The sequence below is a fragment of the Xenopus tropicalis genome, chromosome 10 (assembly GCF_000004195.4).
Source record: "Xenopus tropicalis strain Nigerian chromosome 10, UCB_Xtro_10.0, whole genome shotgun sequence".
NCBI lineage: Eukaryota > Metazoa > Chordata > Amphibia > Anura > Pipidae > Xenopus > Xenopus tropicalis.
Genome location: NC_030686.2, coordinates 42,518,305 through 42,538,042, shown reverse-complemented (window position 1 = coordinate 42,538,042; position 19,738 = coordinate 42,518,305). Strand labels below are relative to the sequence as shown.

Sequence of the window (19,738 nt, the reverse complement as noted above, 5' to 3'; positions counted from 1 at the left end):
TGTAGTTCCTTATGCCTCACTGAGTGGAGGGGAGCGGAGGGGAGGGCCGGGTCAGTGCTAGTCCGCTCCCCCCTGTAGTTCCTTATGCCTCACTGAGTGGAGGGGAGCGGAGGGGAGGGGAGCGGAGGGGAGGGGAGGGGAGGGGAGGCGAGGGGAGGGGAGGGGAGGGGAGGGGAGGGCCGGGTCAGTGCTAGTCCGCTCCCCCCTGTAGTTCCTTATGCCTCACTGAGTGGAGGGGAGCGGAGGGGAGGGGAGGCGAGGGGAGGGCCGGGTCAGTGCTAGTCCGCTCCGCCGCTCTGGTTGTTCATTTGAAGTTGCCGCCCGTGTGCCGACCCTCCCCTGACGTGACCCGACCCAGCTGCAGACGCAGGCACGCCGATGGGGGGGCTGGTTCGTGCTTGTGGGGGCTGCTGCTGCCGCTGCTGATAGGCTTCTGCCTCCCCCGACACTCAGGCTGGGGAACCGGCCGCCTCTTCCTTTTCCTGTGCGCACTGCTGCTAGCTCCTGGCTATGGTTCCTGATGCTGTTGCTCTGTGCTGCGGTCAGTCAGCTCTCTCCGTACTGCTGCCAGCTCGCACAGTATCCTGACAGAGATGCGCCATAGGAGCAGAGCCCTGCCGAGTGTCAAGGTGAGAGCGCCGCCAACTTTCCAGCGCATTTATACCCTCTGAAGGGCCGCCGCTACTGGTCATGTGGTCCCTTGCTCCAATCCCAAATATTGTCAATATTCCCAGTGTTACTTCTACCCCTTATCAACAAAGAGCCAATCCCAAGCCTGCTTCCTGCAGGGACAGTTACCTCACAGCAAGTGAACTACTGACCAACCCCATGCCTAGTATGTAGGGGTATATTTATCATGCTGTGTAAAAAGTGGAGTAAAGCATTACCTGTGATGTTGCCCAGGGCAACCAATCAGCAATTAGATCTGATTGGTTGCTATAAACAACATCACCAGTGATGTTTTACTCCACTTTTTACACAGCATGATAAATATACCCCATATAACAACCTTGTCTTCAGAGCCCACCATCCTTACAGAGGCCATATATACCCACACCTTCCCTTTATTCTTTTCTTCATCACTCTGTCAGTTATACACAAGATATCCCACAGCCTCTGTGCTTTTACAGTCACGTGACCATGATATCATTCTAAATGGGGTTATGTAATAAAATACACTAAGTTTGACTGGGTGCAATAACCCATAGCAACCAATCAGCAGGTAGCTTTATTAGTTGCTATGGGTTACTGCTCCTGGGCAAACAATGCTTTTTATTAAGTAACCCTAAGAATAACCCTAGAATTGGTCACACTACAAGTCCCATCATGCCCTGGTCTTCCAACTTCCAATATGCCTTTAATATTCACTTGATATACTGTACAATTCTGGGATTATCAGGTACAGGTGCCTTGGAGAACGGGATAGGTTGTGATCTATTATGGTTATATAGGGGTATAGTTCCTTATTTTTTATATGGGGGTATGGTAGCCCTATTTAATTAGCTCCTATTGTTCACGTTAGGGGGTGTGAGTAGGAGAGGCATAGACCCTATAGCTAATCAAGGGCAGCAGGTTTAGGAAGGAGCTATAGCTGGGTAAGGTGCTCTCAGTAACGCTCGGGTTTCCCCCAAGATGGGCCATTCAGTCTCCCCTCGCATAGCTGTCAACTCCCCTGTGCTACTTGGGACTTACCAAGTTTTAGGCCCTTCCCCTGGCCTTGTGTCACTATATGCTGTTGCCCTGGTTTTTAAAATTCCCCTGCTGAGTTAAGAATTACATATGCACAGCGAGATTTTTTGACCATGGAAGGCATACCTCTTGAGGGAACTGAGACTTGCATCTTAAGGGTGAAGACACACTGGACTACTTAGTAGCAGCTACTTTTTCACGGCTACTAAGGGCTCTGGCACACAGGGAGATTAGTCGCCTGCGGCAAAACTCCCTGTTTGCGGGCGACTAATCTCCCCGAGTTGCCTTCCCCTGCCATCCCATCCGCGACAATGTAAGTCGCCGGTGGGATGGCAGACGCGGCGAGTCTTTTTCGGCGATTTGCGCGAAATCGCGCCGCCGCGTGTGCCATCCCGCCGGCGACTTACATGTTCGCCGATGGGATGGCAGGGGAAGGCAACTCGGGGAGATTAGTCGCCCGCAAACAGGGAGTTTTGCCGCAGGCGACTAATCTCCCCGTGTACCAGAGCCCTAAACTCCAGCAAATATTGCCATAGACAATACTGAGAATTGCCTCTGCTAAAACAAACCTAGAGACAGTTATCAGTAAATGATCAGCATTATCTATTTTAGTAGCTGCGACAAGTTGCTGCTACTAGTTGCTCTGTGTATCTTCACCCTAAAGGGCAATTTCACCTTAATTAGCAAAACTGTAAAAACACATAAAACAAGACCTCAAAACTCCCAGAAATGTGTTCAAACTTTACATAACCTGTCAAATTTTGTAAAATGGGAGTGGCATTTAGGGGGTGTGGTTACAAAAGTGGGGTTGGTCAAAACATCTTCTTGTCCCTCTTTGCATTTTTCAAATGTTGGGAGGTATTCATGGAAGTAATGGTGCACCTGAGTAGTGAGTGGTCAGTGGCAGAACTAGATGTTATTGGGCCCCAACAGTGAATTCAGATTAGGGCCCCAAAATATTGTTGAGTTGACCAATTCTACCAAAGTATATTGAAATCACTTATTATTTATTATTACTGCAGCACGCCTATTTTTGTGACCACACCCCCTAAATATCACTCCCATTTTACAAAATTTGGCAGGTTATTTTAAGTTAGAACACATTTCTGGGGTTTTGGGGTCTTTTTTTAATGCATTATTACAGTTTTGCTCAAGTCTCAGTTCCCCCAAGAAACCTGTTCAGCTTATTAGTTACAATTGTATCTCAGTGCAGGTGTTGAGTATTCTCTGGGCTCTCTGCCAAAAGCCTACTTATCTAATTAAGTTTGAGAAACATTGTATCTTTTGGCATTCAGTGCAGGAGATCAAAGGGAAATGAAGGACTTTTCAATAGGAATGCGGGACTGCGGGCTGAGCTATTCGGAACAGTTGTGAGGCATGCTATAGTTCCATATAAATCAGCACAAACCAAACCTTTTATTTACCCTGTCCTTAAGAAGACCCAAAGTTCAAATCTTTCAATTTCCAACGTTCATTGGGAGTACCCGAAGCACTTTCTGGGGCAGTAATATAATAGTTATGGCACAAGGATTATAATCTCAGTTCATTTATATAACAAGAGAAAGAGAGGCTACTAAAACAGTAGCAGAGTATAGAGTGGTGCATAAGGATGTAGATTGTAAGCTCTTTTGGGCAGGGCTCTCCTGTATCGGTTATTGGTTGCTTTATATGTTACTCTGTATGTCCAATGTATGAAACCCACTTATTGTACAGCGCTGCGGAATATGTTGGTGCTTTATAAATAAATGTTAATAATAATTTTGTGTTTTGCTAAAAAGGTGAAATTGAGATCAAAGGGAAGCTGTTAAAAAGTTGGTAAAAGAAGGGGCTGTTGGGAGGTATGAAAGGTGGCCATACACGTACCAATAATGATCTTTCCTGCAACCATCCTAATAATTATTATTAGATTGAAGGTTGTCAGACAACAGGTCCCACACCTGTAATTGTATATTGTATGCTGCTTATATGTGATTTCTGGAGGGATCCATTTGGGGCGTTTGCACGTGAGCCGCAGTTTTTATAGTGGCGCATTCATGGTCTAGTTGATCATTTAAACACCAACTTAATATTATTAGTAGCTGCCATTTAAATTCAGCGATTCGGGGATATTTCTCCATTTTAATGGAATAGTATACAACATTTCTGTGTCTTTATCCATTGATATTCGTAATGCTAGAAGCTGGTTGGGGTAGATTTTTTGTGTGTTTTTGACTGTTCAAGATATCATGGAGAAGGTTAGTGGGCTTGTGACTGATGGTGGATTAGAGAAATTGCACATTATGCTCATGGAAAGTGTATTTGCAACAGGGCAGTCAGGTATGTGGGATATTAGCGTGGATGATATGATGTAGAGCAGGGGTCCCCAACCTTTTTGGCACCAAGGACCGGTTACTACCAGGAAAATGTTTCCACAGACCGGGGGAGTGGGGGGTGGGGTCATTTGCGAAGCGACATTCTAGTGAAAGCACAGTGAGATGATGCGTGTACGGTGTGTTCAATAGCGCCTCTATATGTGCGGCGCGTTCAGTTACGCCTTCAGTTGCACGGCGCGATCATTCACGTTGGGCGGTGCTTGCCGTTCGTGGAAACGTCAGCGGCCCAGTAGCATGCAGTCCGCGGCCCGGCAGTTGGGGACCCCTGATGTAGAGAATGAGGTGCCAAAGTGGCGTCTGTATCTTTATAATGGCAGAGCGGTAGCTTAGACAAAAGATAGTAAATTGCTAAAAAAGACCCCAACTGATTGTCCCTTTAAAGGAAAACTATAACCCCCAAACATAAACACAGCTCATATGTAAATCCCTGCTTCATCTAAATAAACCATTTTCATATAAATATACTATTTTAGTAGTATGTGCCGCTGGGTAATCCTAAATAGAAAACTGCCATTTTAAGAATTAAGGTGCCGCTCCCTGGGATCATAGGAGTCACAGTGCACGCAAACAAGCCAAGGCACACATACATGCTAGGCCCCATCAGCCAATGAATGGGCAGAGTTCTGCCTTTTGCTCCCACATTACTTCCTGTTACAGTTAGAGCTGCATCACTTCCTGTCAGCTGATCTCTGAGGGAGCACACAGCCCATCACTAAATGGTGGCTCAAGGGAAAGGATGTAAAAGGGCAATATTTACTGATATATATGTATTCCAGTTTGGCAAGATTTTTTAATAGGTCACTTAACATAAAATAAACTGTTGGTTAAGTACTCATTCTGGGGTATAGTTTTCCTTTAATGCGTAACTCATTTTACTGGACCCCACAGCATTGTAGGGCCCCAAAACATTGCTAAGTTGATCTATTGTACTAAAATATATGAGCCCCTGAAGCCACAGAGTCTGCTTTCTTTCTAGTTACACCCCTGTTCAGTGGGGCCAGAAGGTCCCGTACCCATGTGCAGTGCTGTCATTGGACCATTTTGACAAGCCACACCCATAATTTACTGAAGCTCCATATTGACATCTCTGCTCTCGCCCCTTTGTATCGAGCCAAGACCATGTGGGGGTACTGCAGTCAGGGGCCCTGTTGCAGAGGGTGTTCCCAAGGCTAAAGAGGGATCTGTGGGTTGTGGAAGGATTGGGGCTTGTGGGAAACTGAGAAGAGTTTGTGTGGATCCTGGGTGGTTTTTGAACAACTATCTAGAAGCACCTTGGGGGCAGAAAGGACAGCGAGACCAATGATCTGGTTGGGGAAAAGAATGATTATCCATTAAAACTGATATTACGTGGTGTCAGTCCAAAAAAACTATATTAGAAAAGGGCCCTGCTTATATTTCAGTATAACCCAGCACAATGCATTCTATATAAAGGGGAATATCACATTATTATAAATAACCAAAAGCAGTCCGTCTGTCCTTACTATTTCCTGCACTTCTGTTTCTGACCACTTGTACCATTGAATCCAAGTACCAGCTCTCCCCCAGCCAATGCCCACAATGCCTTGCACCCGATTCAACTTCACGGCACTGTTTAAACTGTGCTACTGCTATATTAGTTCCGTTACCCACCCATACTCACTGAAAGGATCATCAAAACAAAAGTCCCAGCCTAGGAAACCATTTTAAAGTGACATGGCTCATAAACTTAACAGGGAAGCATCATTTGATTAAAGAGGATTTTGTTTAATTAATAATTGCTAAACCTCCCCTAGTTAATTAAGTATAGATACTGAGTTCTGTATAAACAACCCCACCCTTCATCCCACTGATGTGACCGTTTTGGTCCACAGAAAAACAGAAGTCCGTCATGGGTCTTATCAATATTTCTTAAAAGCTTTCTTCCTACCACCTCCCACTTCTGACGATGGTTGCAGCAACAGCACTTCCTGGTTAATGGTGGTCAGTGGGTTGTGGATGAGGCAGTTGCTGGTGGGGTTGGGTAGCAGGTCAAAGTGGGTAAAAATGCAGGTTGCGGCATTACAGGAGGGCAGTGACTGGTAAGTGGGGGGTGCCCAATTAATCAGGCACCCACTGAAAAGTGCTTCCATCTTTTTCCCATAAACCCCTATTTCCAGTATAAAAAGACTTCAACAGTCAAGTGCTTAGAACATTACCCAGCCCCCACCCGCTGCAGCTACATAGTGGACAAACCAGTTTACCCCAGGGGGTCTGGCAAAATCACTCCCTCTACTAAAGCAAATGACTGTTGGTCTGGGGAGGTGGGTGTTGTTCTTGTGGGACAGGGTAAGATGTGCAGCTCCTGCCTGGGACCATATTCTCCTGAGACTTTGGGGTGCACCCCGGCTGCAACAAGACCCCCCCACCTTAGATCCCAAAGAGGGTTGCATACTGCTGGCAGTCGGCAATGATACAAAAAGGTACTGTTATTCTGTGACTTGTATAAGGGGGAATACTGTGTCCTGTTCTGAGTATTGGCTGCAGCTCTGTGCTGGGCAACAGTGGATTTGCCCAAGGGATTTTCTGACTGATTTAAAGGGAGACTCTTCCCGTATTACCTGTGGATTGTACAAAAGGGACTGTGCATTAGGGACTGCTTAAGGAGGCCACTGTGTTTGTTATCCTGTAGCCTTCCACCATAATAAACTCTACACCAGGGGTCCCCAACCTTTCTTACTCATGAGTCAAATAAAAAGACTTGGGGAGCAACACAAGCACCATAAAAGTTCATGGAGGTGCCAAATAAGGGCTGTGATTGGCTATTAGGCAGCCTCTATGCACACTATCAGCTTACAGGGGGCTTTATTTGGTAGGAAATCTTGTTTTTATTCAACCAAAACTTGCCCCCAAGTCAGGAATTCAAAAATAACTCCCTGGTTTGGGGGCACTGGGAGCAACACCCAAGGGGTTGGGGAGCAGCATGTTGCCCCTGAGCCACTGGTTGGGGATCCCTGCTCTACACTATTAAGCTAGGGATTACATTATGGCACTGCGCTACACAACTTGGGGGTCTCACTTGGTATTATGCTCCTTTTTCTCCTGCCTTTAAACCCTGGCGTATGTCCCTGTTTTGTGTCAGGTTCCGACACATCACACTTGGGGTACAACTGAGGGCTTTTCTGTGGACTGGTAATGTGGGTGTTTTTCTGCAATGTTTGCCTGCCCACCCACCCCCCACTTTGTATACTACTGCATACCTCCCAACTGTCCCAATTTGTGCGGGACAGTCCCTCTTTTAACAGCTCAGCCCAGTGTCCCGGATTCTTTCTGAAAAGTCCCTCATTTCCCTTTGATCTCCTGCACTGAGCTAAAAAAACTTAAATTAAAAAGTAGCTTTTGGCAGAGAGCCCATACATCTTAACAAGCTATACTTGCACTTACATTGTTTCTCACACTTAATTAAATAAATGGGCTTTTGTCAGAGAGCCCAGAATCTTAACAAGTTACACCTGCACTTTGATACATTGTTTCTCAAACTTAATTAAATAAGTGAGCTTATTTAACATGCTATACCTGCACATAGATGCAAACATAATTAAAAATGTAGCTTTTGGCAGAGAGCCCAGAAAGTTAACAAGCCACACCTGCCCTTAGATACAACTGTAACTGATAAGCTAAACAGGTCTCTTGGGGGAACTGAGACTTGCAGCTTAGGCGCAGCTTTTTTTTTTTGTCCCTCTTTCCATTTTTACAAATGTTGGGAGGTATGTTAGTGTATTATAAACATACAGTACTGCATAGATAAAGTTGTACTAAATAAATGGCTATAAATGGGGAATTAAGAGAATAATGTTGTTCTCTCTCTCTCTAGCGTTGCTGTTCTGCTGGACCCACCCAGAGTCACTATAAATGAGGCATGGAGAAATCACACTTGAAGGACCCATTCCTAACGGTAAATAAATACTTTTCTGCAGGAATGAGGGGGTAAAGGGGGCTTGGGAATACTCAGCACGCCTTTACTATCTAATTTGCTCTTAATTACACTGGTTTCTGTTATGATTTTCATTTTCGAGATCCTATTTGTGAGTATGCGTGGGATGTCACACTCGTGTACATAATTAGTGAACTCGTTATGCGCAAGTGTGTCAGCAAACATGGCTGTCTGTACCGGGAGCGTTCTCTTGGTGGAGTTGGCATAGCATCACTAGGAGCATTATTTGGGCATAAATACGATAGGTATTATTGTAAAAGGCTAATGGTTAATTCACTGGGGCTGGGCGGGGGGGGGCGGGGGGGGGCTGGATGATTGGTTCATCGTTATATAAATGTGATTTGTTCAATTTCAGATACAAATCAACTCTGAGCAGGACTGGGAGTATATTGAGGACAAGGAGGCGTCATCCTCAGACGACAATGAAGATGCCACCCCAGCAACCTCAGGTACACGTAGCTGTGTATATACTTACTAATAACATGATTTAGTCGGGTGGTTGTTCAGCAGACCCCCTGTTATTTATATATAATATAGAATGTCTCATTTTAAACTCCAAGTCCAAGTTTTCAGGGGAAGGCAAAGGGGAACTCCACCTAAACACAACATAGGCTTTTTTTCAGCATATGAATATGGTATTTAGTTGTACTTTTTGAAGAAGCAGATTACAGGGATAGGTACAGTGGTGTGAAAAACTATTTGCCCCCTTCCTGATTTCTTATTCTTTTGCATGTTTGTCACACTTAAATGTTTCTGCTCATCAAAAACCGTTAACTATTAGTCAAAGATAACATAATTGAACACAAAATGCAGTTTTTAAATGAAGGTTTACGTTATTAAGGGAGAAAAAAAACTCCAAATCTACATGGCCCCGTGTGAAAAAGTGATTGCCCCCCTTGTTAAAAAATAACTTAACTGTGGTTTATCACACCTGAGTTCAATTTCTGTAGTCACCCCCAGGCCTGATTACTGCCACACCTGTTTCAATCAAGAAATCACTTAAATAGGAGCTACCTGACACAGAGAAGTAGCCCAAAAGCACCTCAAAAGCTACACATCATGCCAAGATCCAAAGAAATTGAGGAACAAATGAGAACAAAAGTAATTGAGATCTATCAGTCTGGTAAAGGTTATAAAGCCATTTCTAAAGCTTTGGGACTCCAGCGAACCACAGTGAGAGCCATTATCCACAAATGGCAAAAACATGGAACAGTGGTGAACCTTCCCAGGAGTGGCCGGCCGACCAAAATTACCCCAAGAGCGCAGAGACAACTCATCCGAGAGGCCACAAAAGACCCCAGGACAACATCTAAAGAACTGCAGGCCTCACTTGCCTCAATTAAGGTCAGTGTTCACGACTCCACCATAAGAAAGAGACTGGGCAAAAACGGCCTGCATGGCAGATTTCCAAGGCGCAAACCACTTTTAAGCAAAAAGAACATTATGGCTCGTCTCAATTTTGTTAAAAAACATCTCAATGATTGCCAAGACTTTTGGGAAAATACCTTGTGGACCGACGAGACAAAAGTTGAACTTTTTGGAAGGTGCGTGTCCCGTTACATCTGGCGTAAAAGTAACACAGTATTTCAGAAAAAGAACATCATATCAACAGTAAAATATGGTGGTGGTAGTGTGATGGTCTGGGGTTGTTTTGCTGCTTCAGGACCTGGAAGGCTTGCTGTGAGAGATGGAACCATGAATTCTACTGTCTACCAAAAAATCCTGAAGGAGAATGTCCGGCCATCTGTTCGTCAACTCAAGCTGAAGCGATCTTGGGTGCTGCAGCAGGACAATGACCCAAAACACACCAGCAAATCCACCTCTGAATGGCTGAAGAAAAACAAAATGAAGACTTTGGAGTGGCCTAGTCACACAGGGCCATGTAGGTTTGGATTTTTTTTCTCCCTAAATAATAAAAACCCTCATTTAAAAACTGCATTTTGTGTTTACTTGTGTTATCTTTGACTAATAGTTAAATGTGTTTGATGATCAGAAACATTTTGTGTGACAAACATGCAAAAGAATAAGAAATCAGGAAGGTGGCAAATAGTTTTTCACACCACTGTATATTAGGGGTTTCTGTGTTGTGTGGGGATCTGTAACAAATGTTGGTTTGGAGGCCAGAGTTCCCCTTTAACTAAGCAAGTTAAGTAATAGGTAAGTTAATACTTCTATCTAATGTGCCATATACTTTCTTATGTATGGAAAGCAGAGACACATTCAACATGGTTATAAATGTTATTGTGATCACTACAAGAAAACCATAATCCTTGCAACGTTTAAATTATATATATCTATCTCTATCTAAGAAAACTTTTCCTAAGCCCCTAACTATATACAGTGAATAATGTACCCCCTGCTGTACAGAGCAGAGCAAGTTCCATGACCATGGTCAAGGAACTCCGAGGTGACTTCTAATATCCTTATATTTTACAACAGAGGGTACATTATTTATAATAATAAACAAGTTTCAGTGAGTCATGTGACAGAAATGACATCACAAAGCATTGATTATAACCAATGGCATCATTAAGCACCATTTATAAGGATATAATTTACAAGATATTCATGGCTCTTGTGTATTATATAAATATAATTTTCCTAAAATAGCTCAATCTGTTCCTGCAGGTCAACAAAGAAAATCCTCCAATGCGCCAAAGCGCGGGCAAGGACGAGGGCACAAAAAGAAAGCCAGATTCACACCAGAGGAGTTGGCTATCGTTGTGGAAGAACTTTCTGCCCACAACAAGCTCCTGTTCACCATCCATCAGGATCCGGTCAAGGCCCAGTGTAAGGCAGCCAAGTGGGCCGACATATTGAACCGGGTGAACGCTCACCAGGTGACTTTCCGGACTATAGATGACATCAAGAAACGATGGCACGACTTGAGGAAAACCGCCAGGAAGAAGCTTTTCAAGATAAGGAGGGAGCAAGGGAAGCCGGGCGGAGTGTCACCGAGGAAGAAAACGCGACTCACTCGCCTAGAGAAAATGGCCGCCAAGACCATGACGCCAAAGATGAGCTATTTTTTCAGTAGCGATGATATATTGGATAGTAATGAAGATTCTGATGTATCATCACACGAAAGGTCACCTGAGTGTAAGGTCCCTCAACGAGAGCCATACATGACTAGACGCAAGAGTCAGGTGCCCATATCCCAGATCAGCGATGAGAAGAATTCAGAAGCCAGCACATCTTGTAAGTCTTTCAGACTCTATTTTATCATTCTCCAAATTCCCTTAAAAGGGAACTAAGGCCTCAAACCAGACCTTACAGTGGGTATCACATTAGACTTGTGCCACTGTGACAGAATGCTCTGTTATACAGATAGCTAGAATCTCAGCCATAAAGCAGGGCAGGACTGCTGCTTACAATGGGGGGATCAGATAGGATCTGTGCCACTGTGACAGAATGCTCTGTTATACAGATAGCTAGAATCTCAGCCATAAAGCAGGGCAGGACTGCTGCTTACAATGGGGGGATCAGATAGGATCTGTGCCACTGTGACAGAATGCTCTGTTATACAGATAGCTAGAATCTCAGCCATAAAGCAGGGCAGGACTGCTGCTTACAATGGGGGGGATCAGATAGGATCTGTGCCACTGTGACAGAATGCTCTGTTATACAGATAGCTAGAATCTCAGCCATAAAGCAGGGCAGGACTGCTGCTTACAATGGGGGGGATAGGATCTGTGCCACTGTGACAGAATGCTCTGTTATACAGATAGCTAGAATCTCAGCCATAAAGCAGGGCAGGACTGCTGCTTACAATGGGGGGATCAGATAGGATCTGTGCCACTGTGACAGAATGCTCTGTTATACAGATAGCTAGAATCTCAGCCATAAAGCAGGGCAGGACTGCTGCTTACAATGGGGGGGATCAGATAGGATCTGTGCCTGTTGTGACATATTTCTCTGCCATAAAGCAGGGCAGGACTGCTTCTTACAATGGGGGGATCAGATAGGATCTGTGCCACTGTGACAGAATGCTCTGTTATACAGATAGCTAGAATCTCAGCCATAAAGCAGGGCAGAACTGCTGCTTACAATGGGGGGATCAGATAGGATCTGTGCCACTGTGACAGAATGCTCTGTTATACAGATAGCTAGAATCTCAGCCATAAAGCAGGGCAGGACTGCTGCTTACAATTTAAATGTGTTTTTTTCTATATTGCCCAATTCAATAGGTCACAGTTCCTACTCTGAAGACATGTTCAACGGCAAAACAGAGAGGTCTCCAGAGAGTGCAGCTCCTGATCAGCACCAGTTAGCAGCACACAGAGCATCGAATAACCCACCGACTGCCATGTCTGTAAGTATTTAGCATGCACAAGCCATCGCCAAACTTTGCTCGGGACCTGGGGTTTTCCAGATAATAATTTTCCGTAGTTTGTATCTCCATACCTTAAATTTACTAAAAAAAAGGCATTTAAAGACTAAATAAACCCAATAGGGCTGTTCTGCCCACAATAAGGGGTAATTATATCTTAGTTGGGATCAAGTACAGGTACTGTTTTATTATTACAGAGAAAAGGGGATCATTTAACCATGAAATAAACCCAATAGGGCTGTTCTGCCCCCAATAAGGGGTAATTATATCTTAGTTGGGATCAAGTACAGGTACTGTTTTATTATTACAGAGAAAAGGGGATCATTTAACCATTAAATAAACCCAATAGGGCTGTTCTGCCCCCAATAAGGGGTAATTATATCTTAGTTGGGATCTAGTACAGGTACTGTTTTATTATTACAGAGAAAAGAGAATCATTTTTAAAAAGTAGAATTATTGGCTTATAATGGAGTCTATGGGAGATGGCCTTTCCATGTTTTGAAACTTTATGGATAACTGATCCCAAACCTGTACAATGAAACGTCCTAAATATGAATGCCAGGGGGGTCACAGTTTTATAACATGTGCCATGTAGAGGCTCCTAAAATATAAATATTGCATACAACTAAGCGGGCACTGGGGCCAAGTAATATTGCCTTGGGTGCTGATACTGCTTGGCCTGACTGAGTTGAACACTTATGCAGAACTGAAAATTTAATAAAATGCCTAAATGTGTTTAACTGTGCATTGTAATTAGCAATCATTATACTCACGCTGGCAAAAAAAACATTTTTAGAACTAAAAAAAACCCGGTTATCTAAAAAGCTAAAAATTGCACATTTTACGCATACGCTTGGTGTATATGAGTATATGTTTGTTTATAGAAGATGTGACCTGCTTCGTGGGGATACTTTGTTTCATCTCCAGGTAGAATCCGAGGTTGACTGGGAGTATGTAGAGGAGAAGAAGGTCATTAGAGAAGAGAGAATCGTACGCAGGGGCCAAGCTCACAGTTCATGGGGTAAGGATATAGCCCAAGGGGCTACCTGCTGTAAGTGGTCCAGACTGATATTACCAAGATCCATTACATTGTAATATTGACTGGGGAGGGGGAAGTGTTTAGTAGGGATAAAGAGTTTCTGTAGGGGCCTCTCCCTGCCAACTGTGGTTTCCTATTTTATTTCAAGCACCACTTTGCCCCCCCATCTTGTACAGCACCAGACCTCAAACATGGGCACCTTTGTTATAAAATTAAACTAAGCCGACGCAGGTTGCCCCTGTTCCACCACCTGTGACCTGCCTAAACTTTATATCTTCCTATGCAATATGGAGCAGAGGCAAAATGGTTTATAAATACTTCATAATAATTATAATAAAGAAATCCAACAGAGGGTACCCTTGGAAAGTAAGCCTTAATAGGTGCATAGGAAGAGGAACCCCAGAACAGAAGTGAGTTAGTGGTGGGGGTCTTGTTTCTTAACTCTAGGTTCTCATGTGTATATATCCTAAGTGGAGCACAGGTAAAAGGTAGAAAAAACATGCTAGGGAGTGGAGCATAGGCAGGTGTAGGAGAAGAGACATGGACAGATCAAGGGCTAGTTTAGGGGAAAGCATTTGGTGGAGGTTCCCATTTTGAGATTATATTATATATATATATATATATATATATATATATACACACACACACACACATACATACACACAGGGATTTGCTAAAGGTTTCAAGATGGCGGAGTATTTTGTCTAACCCCCAATATCCTTACTGTAGGGGCTTCTGCTGCACAGCCAACACAGGTAATGAGCCGCTGGCAGGCCAAAGTGCACAAGAGGAAGGCCAGGTTCAACCCAGAAGAGCTCGCAATTGTGGCCGAAGAGTTGTCCTCGTATAACAAGCTGCTGTTCCGTGCTCAGCACAACTTGGCAGACGTGCAGCGCAAGGCACACAAATGGGCCGAGATCTTGCGGAGGGTGAACGCCGTAAGCATCACTCACAGGACTATCGGGGACATAAAGAAGAGGTGGCATAAGCTGAGAAGAACAACCAAAAAGAAGCTCCTACAGATGAGGAGGGAGATGCAAGAGAAAGGAGTGGAGGAGACCCATTTAACAAAGTTTGAGGAGATGGCGGCTCGGACAATGACCCCACAGATGATCTATGGAGTGTCTGAAGGGTTGGACATTATGGAAAGTGAGGAGGAGGCGCGGATTCCTCTGTTGACCAATGGCTTACATGGGGAAACTTGTGAGATAACTCATGTGGTTTCCTGTGAGCAAGCTGAAGAGTCTACCAACGAGGCAGAGGCTCAAAATAGCCATCAAATACTGCTAAAAATGGTGCCCACATCAACCAATAGTAAGTCACCTAAACATACAATGGATATTTGTGGGTGTGTCAGTACACTTACATTTCTTGTCAAGTATAATAATGGGGTGAACAAAGGTCCCGGATATTTTAGGTACCTCAAATAGTTTCTACTCTGTGTCTGGCTCCAGTCTGCCATTAGTTATCTGTCAGAAAAACAGCATGAGATTTGTGTTATTTACGGCCAATGCTGACTCTGCCTTTCAGTTTTGCTCTTCTTTATAGGCAGCGGCAGACAGGGATACTTCAGGCACTTAAGCCCTACTTTTTTAGTGGTCCACAAATCTGCCACCAAAATGCCTGAAGCAGCACCTAACCAATTTATGTCCATCTAAAGAGCCTGAAAGTGGTTGTGCCAATTACTTAGGCACCCCTCCAGTGAGCACAATTGCCCCAGGCCAATGTTCCTCTTCTATAAGAAAGAAACCGCCCCAAGGCGGTATCTAGAATATGGTCTTTGGTTATGGTTTGCATTTCACTTTTTAATATGGCTGAGCAGTAGATATGTTCCTCTCCTTTCAGATCACGATATTCCTGTGGAAGACCCAGACCGACCCATTTCTATTATTGCCTCCCCCGACACACAACAAGGCTTTTCTAGGCATTCGCCGACGCCTCTGATGAGAGGACACGAGCCTGTAGAAATATCGATGCAGCCGGATCTGCTGGCACACCACGTTGGACAGCTGGTGGAAAGCATTCGGGAACACAACGACCTCATTCGCAGCCAACGTAGAAATGAACTCTTATTAGAGAGCAGAATGGTGTGCCTGGAAAACGCAGTAAAAACCATGGTCCAGACAAATCATGCGTTAATCCAGGCACAAGCCCAGCACACGCAGGAACTTGGACACCTGACCCAGGCTGTGTGCCAATTGGTGGAGCAGATGGCTTCTTCCCGACCAGGAACTTTTGTCTCCAGTGCACACCAAGACCTGGCATCTAGAACAGCCGTTTCTTTCATGCCCCCTTCGTACAATCCATCTTTCCCTCTATGACTGGATTTTATTAGTAGGTGTATGGAGTGGACATCCTCCCTATTTTTATTCACATTTCTCTCTTCTGTTCCAACAGATTTATGAACAAATGCCCAGAAGACTGATTTACTTATTATATCTGCTGCTACAGAAAAAAAAATATATTACATATATATATATATATACACTACACCTTATTTTCTCTACTCCATCGCTAACTGGAATTGGGATGTTGGCCCCACACTAGACATAACAGGGTATATTTCTTATTCAAAACCTACTCTAGCACTCTTAAAAGAACACTCCATTTTGGCCAGTTTCTACAATCTGTTGGAAAAGTAATCAGTACTACTTGTCTAGGCGTACTATGTGCCAACTCCTTTATAATATGCTGTAGTGGGTGCAATAGTGCTTTGCACTGCTGCGTTATAGGGCTCGAGTTCAACCTTGGCACTGTTTGCAAGGTACGTTCTCTTCGTGTCTGGTGTGTATAAAGCGCTGTGTAAGAGTGGTGACCCTATAGAAAACAGGATAATCAGTGAGGAAAGAGGGGCATGGTGGTTTAGAGGTTGGTGCTACTTCTGCCATTTATGGAGATCAGTTCTGGCCTTGGAAGTATTGGCAAGGATTTTTGTATGTCTCCTTTCTGTAATTTAGGCAGCATGGTGGGTCATTAGCACCACATTTAGTGTTAAATGGGCTCTTCCAATAGTGCCGGTATCAGGAAAGTACAACAAGCAGCACTTAGCACCATCCTATAGGGCCACTCCATGTTCATCCTTTAAAATACTTAGTGCTACCAAGTTTAAATGGGCCTGTGGTATAACAACATCACCCCTTGCAGATAGGACTGAGGTCAGAATAAAACTTAGGAGGGAAGTATGGCAGCAGCAGTTACCACAGCACTGCCCCACAGAACTGCACTCACAGCACTGCCCCACAGAACTGCACTCACAGCACTGCCCCACAGAACTGCACTCACAGAACTGCACTCACAGCACTGCCCCACAGAACTGCACTCACAGAACTGCACTCACAGCACTGCCCCACAGAACTGCACTCACAGAACTGCACTCACAGCACTGCCCCACAGAACTGCACTCACAGAACTGCACTCACAGCACTGCCCCACAGAACTGCACTCACAGAACTGCACTCACAGCACTGCCCCACAGAACTGCACTCACAGAACTGCACTCACAGCACTGCCCCACAGAACTGCACTCACAGAACTGCACTCACAGCACTGCCCCACAGCACTGCACTCACAGCACTGCCCCACAGCACTGCCCTCACAGCACTGCCCCCACAGCACTGCCCCCACAGCACTGCCCCCACAGCACTGCCCCCACAGAACTGCCCCCACAGAACTGCCCCCACAGAACTGCACTCACAGCACTGCCCCCACAGAACTGCACTCACAGCACTGCCCCCACAGCACTGCCCCCACAGCACTGCTAACCACCAAACCTGCACTGTGTGTAATGATTATGATGTTGTAAACATAGATCTATAAAAAAAACTCTGAACTTCAACTCAGGACCCAAGGCAGTGGCATAACTTTGTGGGCCTGGCTCCCCCTTCAGAATATATTTTTTTTCTGCCCCCCCCCCCCCCCCCGCACGAAATCACAGGTCACCTTTACATGCATTCATCGTGGGTCACCAGTGATTTCACATGCATAGTGGCTCACCCGTAACGCCCTGCATAAAGGGAGCAGACCCGGGCCGCAGGGTATGCTTTCTCTCACCACTGGCAGCGGCACTAACCACTTTTGACTAACCAAGCCCCACCATTACTATATCCTCAGGCACTGCAAGGAGTGTGCATATTCTCCTCAAGTATTTGTATGTTTCATCTGGGTGCCCCGGTTTTCTCCCACACTCCAATAAAACCCTGAATTACTGTGGGTCAGCAAACAGTTGACAGTTTCACTTGGACAAAAGGTTGACCTTGATGGATATACATCTATTCAACTTCACCTACTATGTTACCATACAGGCAGGTTATTTGCCTCCTGATAACACTGACCAAAGTTTGCTGGGGCAGGGATTGATGGGAATGACATATAATCTCTGAAAAGCGGAACCGCGTACCTCGGAACTGTTATGCTTTCCGTGGTCAGTCCCAATTTCCAACTGCAGTCTGGGATGGGGTTTTATTCTGCTCAGAGCAAAAACTGTGTCTGTCAAAAAATGCAGGGGGGCACTCACGGTGGTTGTGATGAAATGTAGGGGGGCACTCACTGTGTTTGTCATGAAATGCTGGGAGGTGGGGGGCACACTCACGGTCTTGAAATGCAGGTACAAGAGTGTGCCATAAAATGCTTGGGGACAGAATATATCCAGATAAAGTGGGGGGCTTCTGTATCCGTCATAAAACACTGTAGCACTTAGTGCTTCTTTACTCCTTATCAGGAAAACCACTGGGGGGCACTGCAGTTTGGGTCCCAATGGCAGAGGGGGGCACAAAAAATGACAAGAACATGATGATTTGCTGATGGCAAAGGGGATGGGCTTGTGAAGGATATGGCAGTGTTTAATTGGATCATATGCAGAGTTTTATCCTTATTGGGTAATAGCCAGGGTGGATTAAGGTGTGTAAGGGGCATTTTTTTTTACATTTTACTTATTGGCAGGGCCCAGGATACCAGTGGACTAATAAGTAGGGTGAGGATCCCACTTATTTAGTAGTATGGGGTGCCATGATTACTAATGGTTCCCAGTTAGGGTTGCCAACTGGCTGGTAAAAATGATGCTTGACACCAATGTTATTAAAAGGGAAATATATAAATAGGCTGGTATTTTTTCCAGCAAAGGTGGCAACCCTATGTCTTGCTCTTGCCATCCCAACCATTTTTTTTGGTTCATTGGGAGTGGTATCTGGAGACGTGGCCAAGGGCAAAAATTCCACTGCTGCTTACATCCCTCCTTATATTTTCATATGTTGGTTGGAGGTATGGACTGTGTCTGTGCTACATAAATAAAGGACAGTAAAAGATGTCTGGCTAGTTTTCTTCAAGAAGTTATATGGACTAACCGGCTGACTTTCTGAAGGCTCACTGAGAAACTGCTTGATAAGCAGTTGAATATATCTAGCTGAAAAATGTCTCAGAAAATGATATTGTGTAGGAGATCAGGGTGGCTATCAAGGGGGCACAGGTTAAATCCTGTGAGGGGCTCTGTGGTAGTAGTAAGCACTTAGGGTCCAATCTATTGACCAAAAACGGGCAGGCTTGAAAGAAGTAGGGTGGAGTTTGGAAACATTGTGGGTGTGTCTGGTTGTAAGTGGGTGTGGCTTATACAGATCAGGCATGCACTATACAGGTGGGTGAGATTTTATTTTTTTAATTTAGTTGCCAGGGTCTACTGGTCAGGGGGCCCAGACAGGCAGCAGCATGATAACCTGGGTACCATTGGGGAGGACTTTGATAACCAAGGAGTATGGGGTCCCATTATTTTTGATAACAGCCCTGTAGCTTCTAATAGCACTGCCATAGGTCTGTTATTAAAGAGGAGTGGACTGGGGGCATTTCTGCACAAGTGGCAATATTATTATAAAGTTAAAACTTCTGAGCCACTGGCAGACCCCATTGCGGGACAGCAGGATGTGTGAGCAGCTGGGCCTTGGCCACTGATTGCCAAATTACAAAAATCCAGTTGCCCTGAATAAACAAATCTATATGTCCACCTTGCAGGGGCCTGTGCACACTGTGCCGATTCGACCAATGAGATTTTCCTTACAGCCACACACATCCCAGTTGGATAAGTTAATGGAAAATCAAATCATACTTGCCGAGATTTTCTTTTCCTGGACTGTAACATGGCAGTGGGTACTAATGGGTTAATTCCCTGGTCACGTGATTTGCAGAAAATTACATAGCAGACAAAAAATTTGAATCCCTGGCCCACCAATGCATCCTTATTTGACTGTAAGCAGAGAGCTCCCCTTATTAGGGCCAGGAAAGAGTTACCCACTGCCAGTCCAGAAAAAGAAAATCTCTGTAAGTATGATTTGATTTTCCATTTACTAATGGTATGGGTACTAATGGGATATACC

At 44.7% G+C, this 19,738-nt stretch overlaps 2 protein-coding genes across 3 annotated transcripts in view; one reads left to right on the top strand and one right to left on the bottom strand.

Annotated features, from left to right (window-relative positions):
• ergic3 (ERGIC and golgi 3) overlaps window positions 1-19,738 on the bottom strand; it is a 44,774-nt gene that overhangs the window by 21,218 nt on the left and 3,818 nt on the right. The gene's annotated exons all lie outside the window — the stretch shown is intronic.
• On the top strand, window positions 374-18,681 carry MGC145685 (uncharacterized protein mgc145685). 2 transcript variants are annotated; one of them, NM_001079327.1, is given in 8 exon segments: window positions 374-629; window positions 7,891-7,971; window positions 8,366-8,459; window positions 10,639-11,208; window positions 12,198-12,322; window positions 13,268-13,361; window positions 14,109-14,693; window positions 15,225-15,839. In NM_001079327.1, coding segments are annotated over 7 exon segments (1,980 nt in total). In that variant the 5' UTR covers window positions 374-629; window positions 7,891-7,935; the 3' UTR covers window positions 15,701-15,839.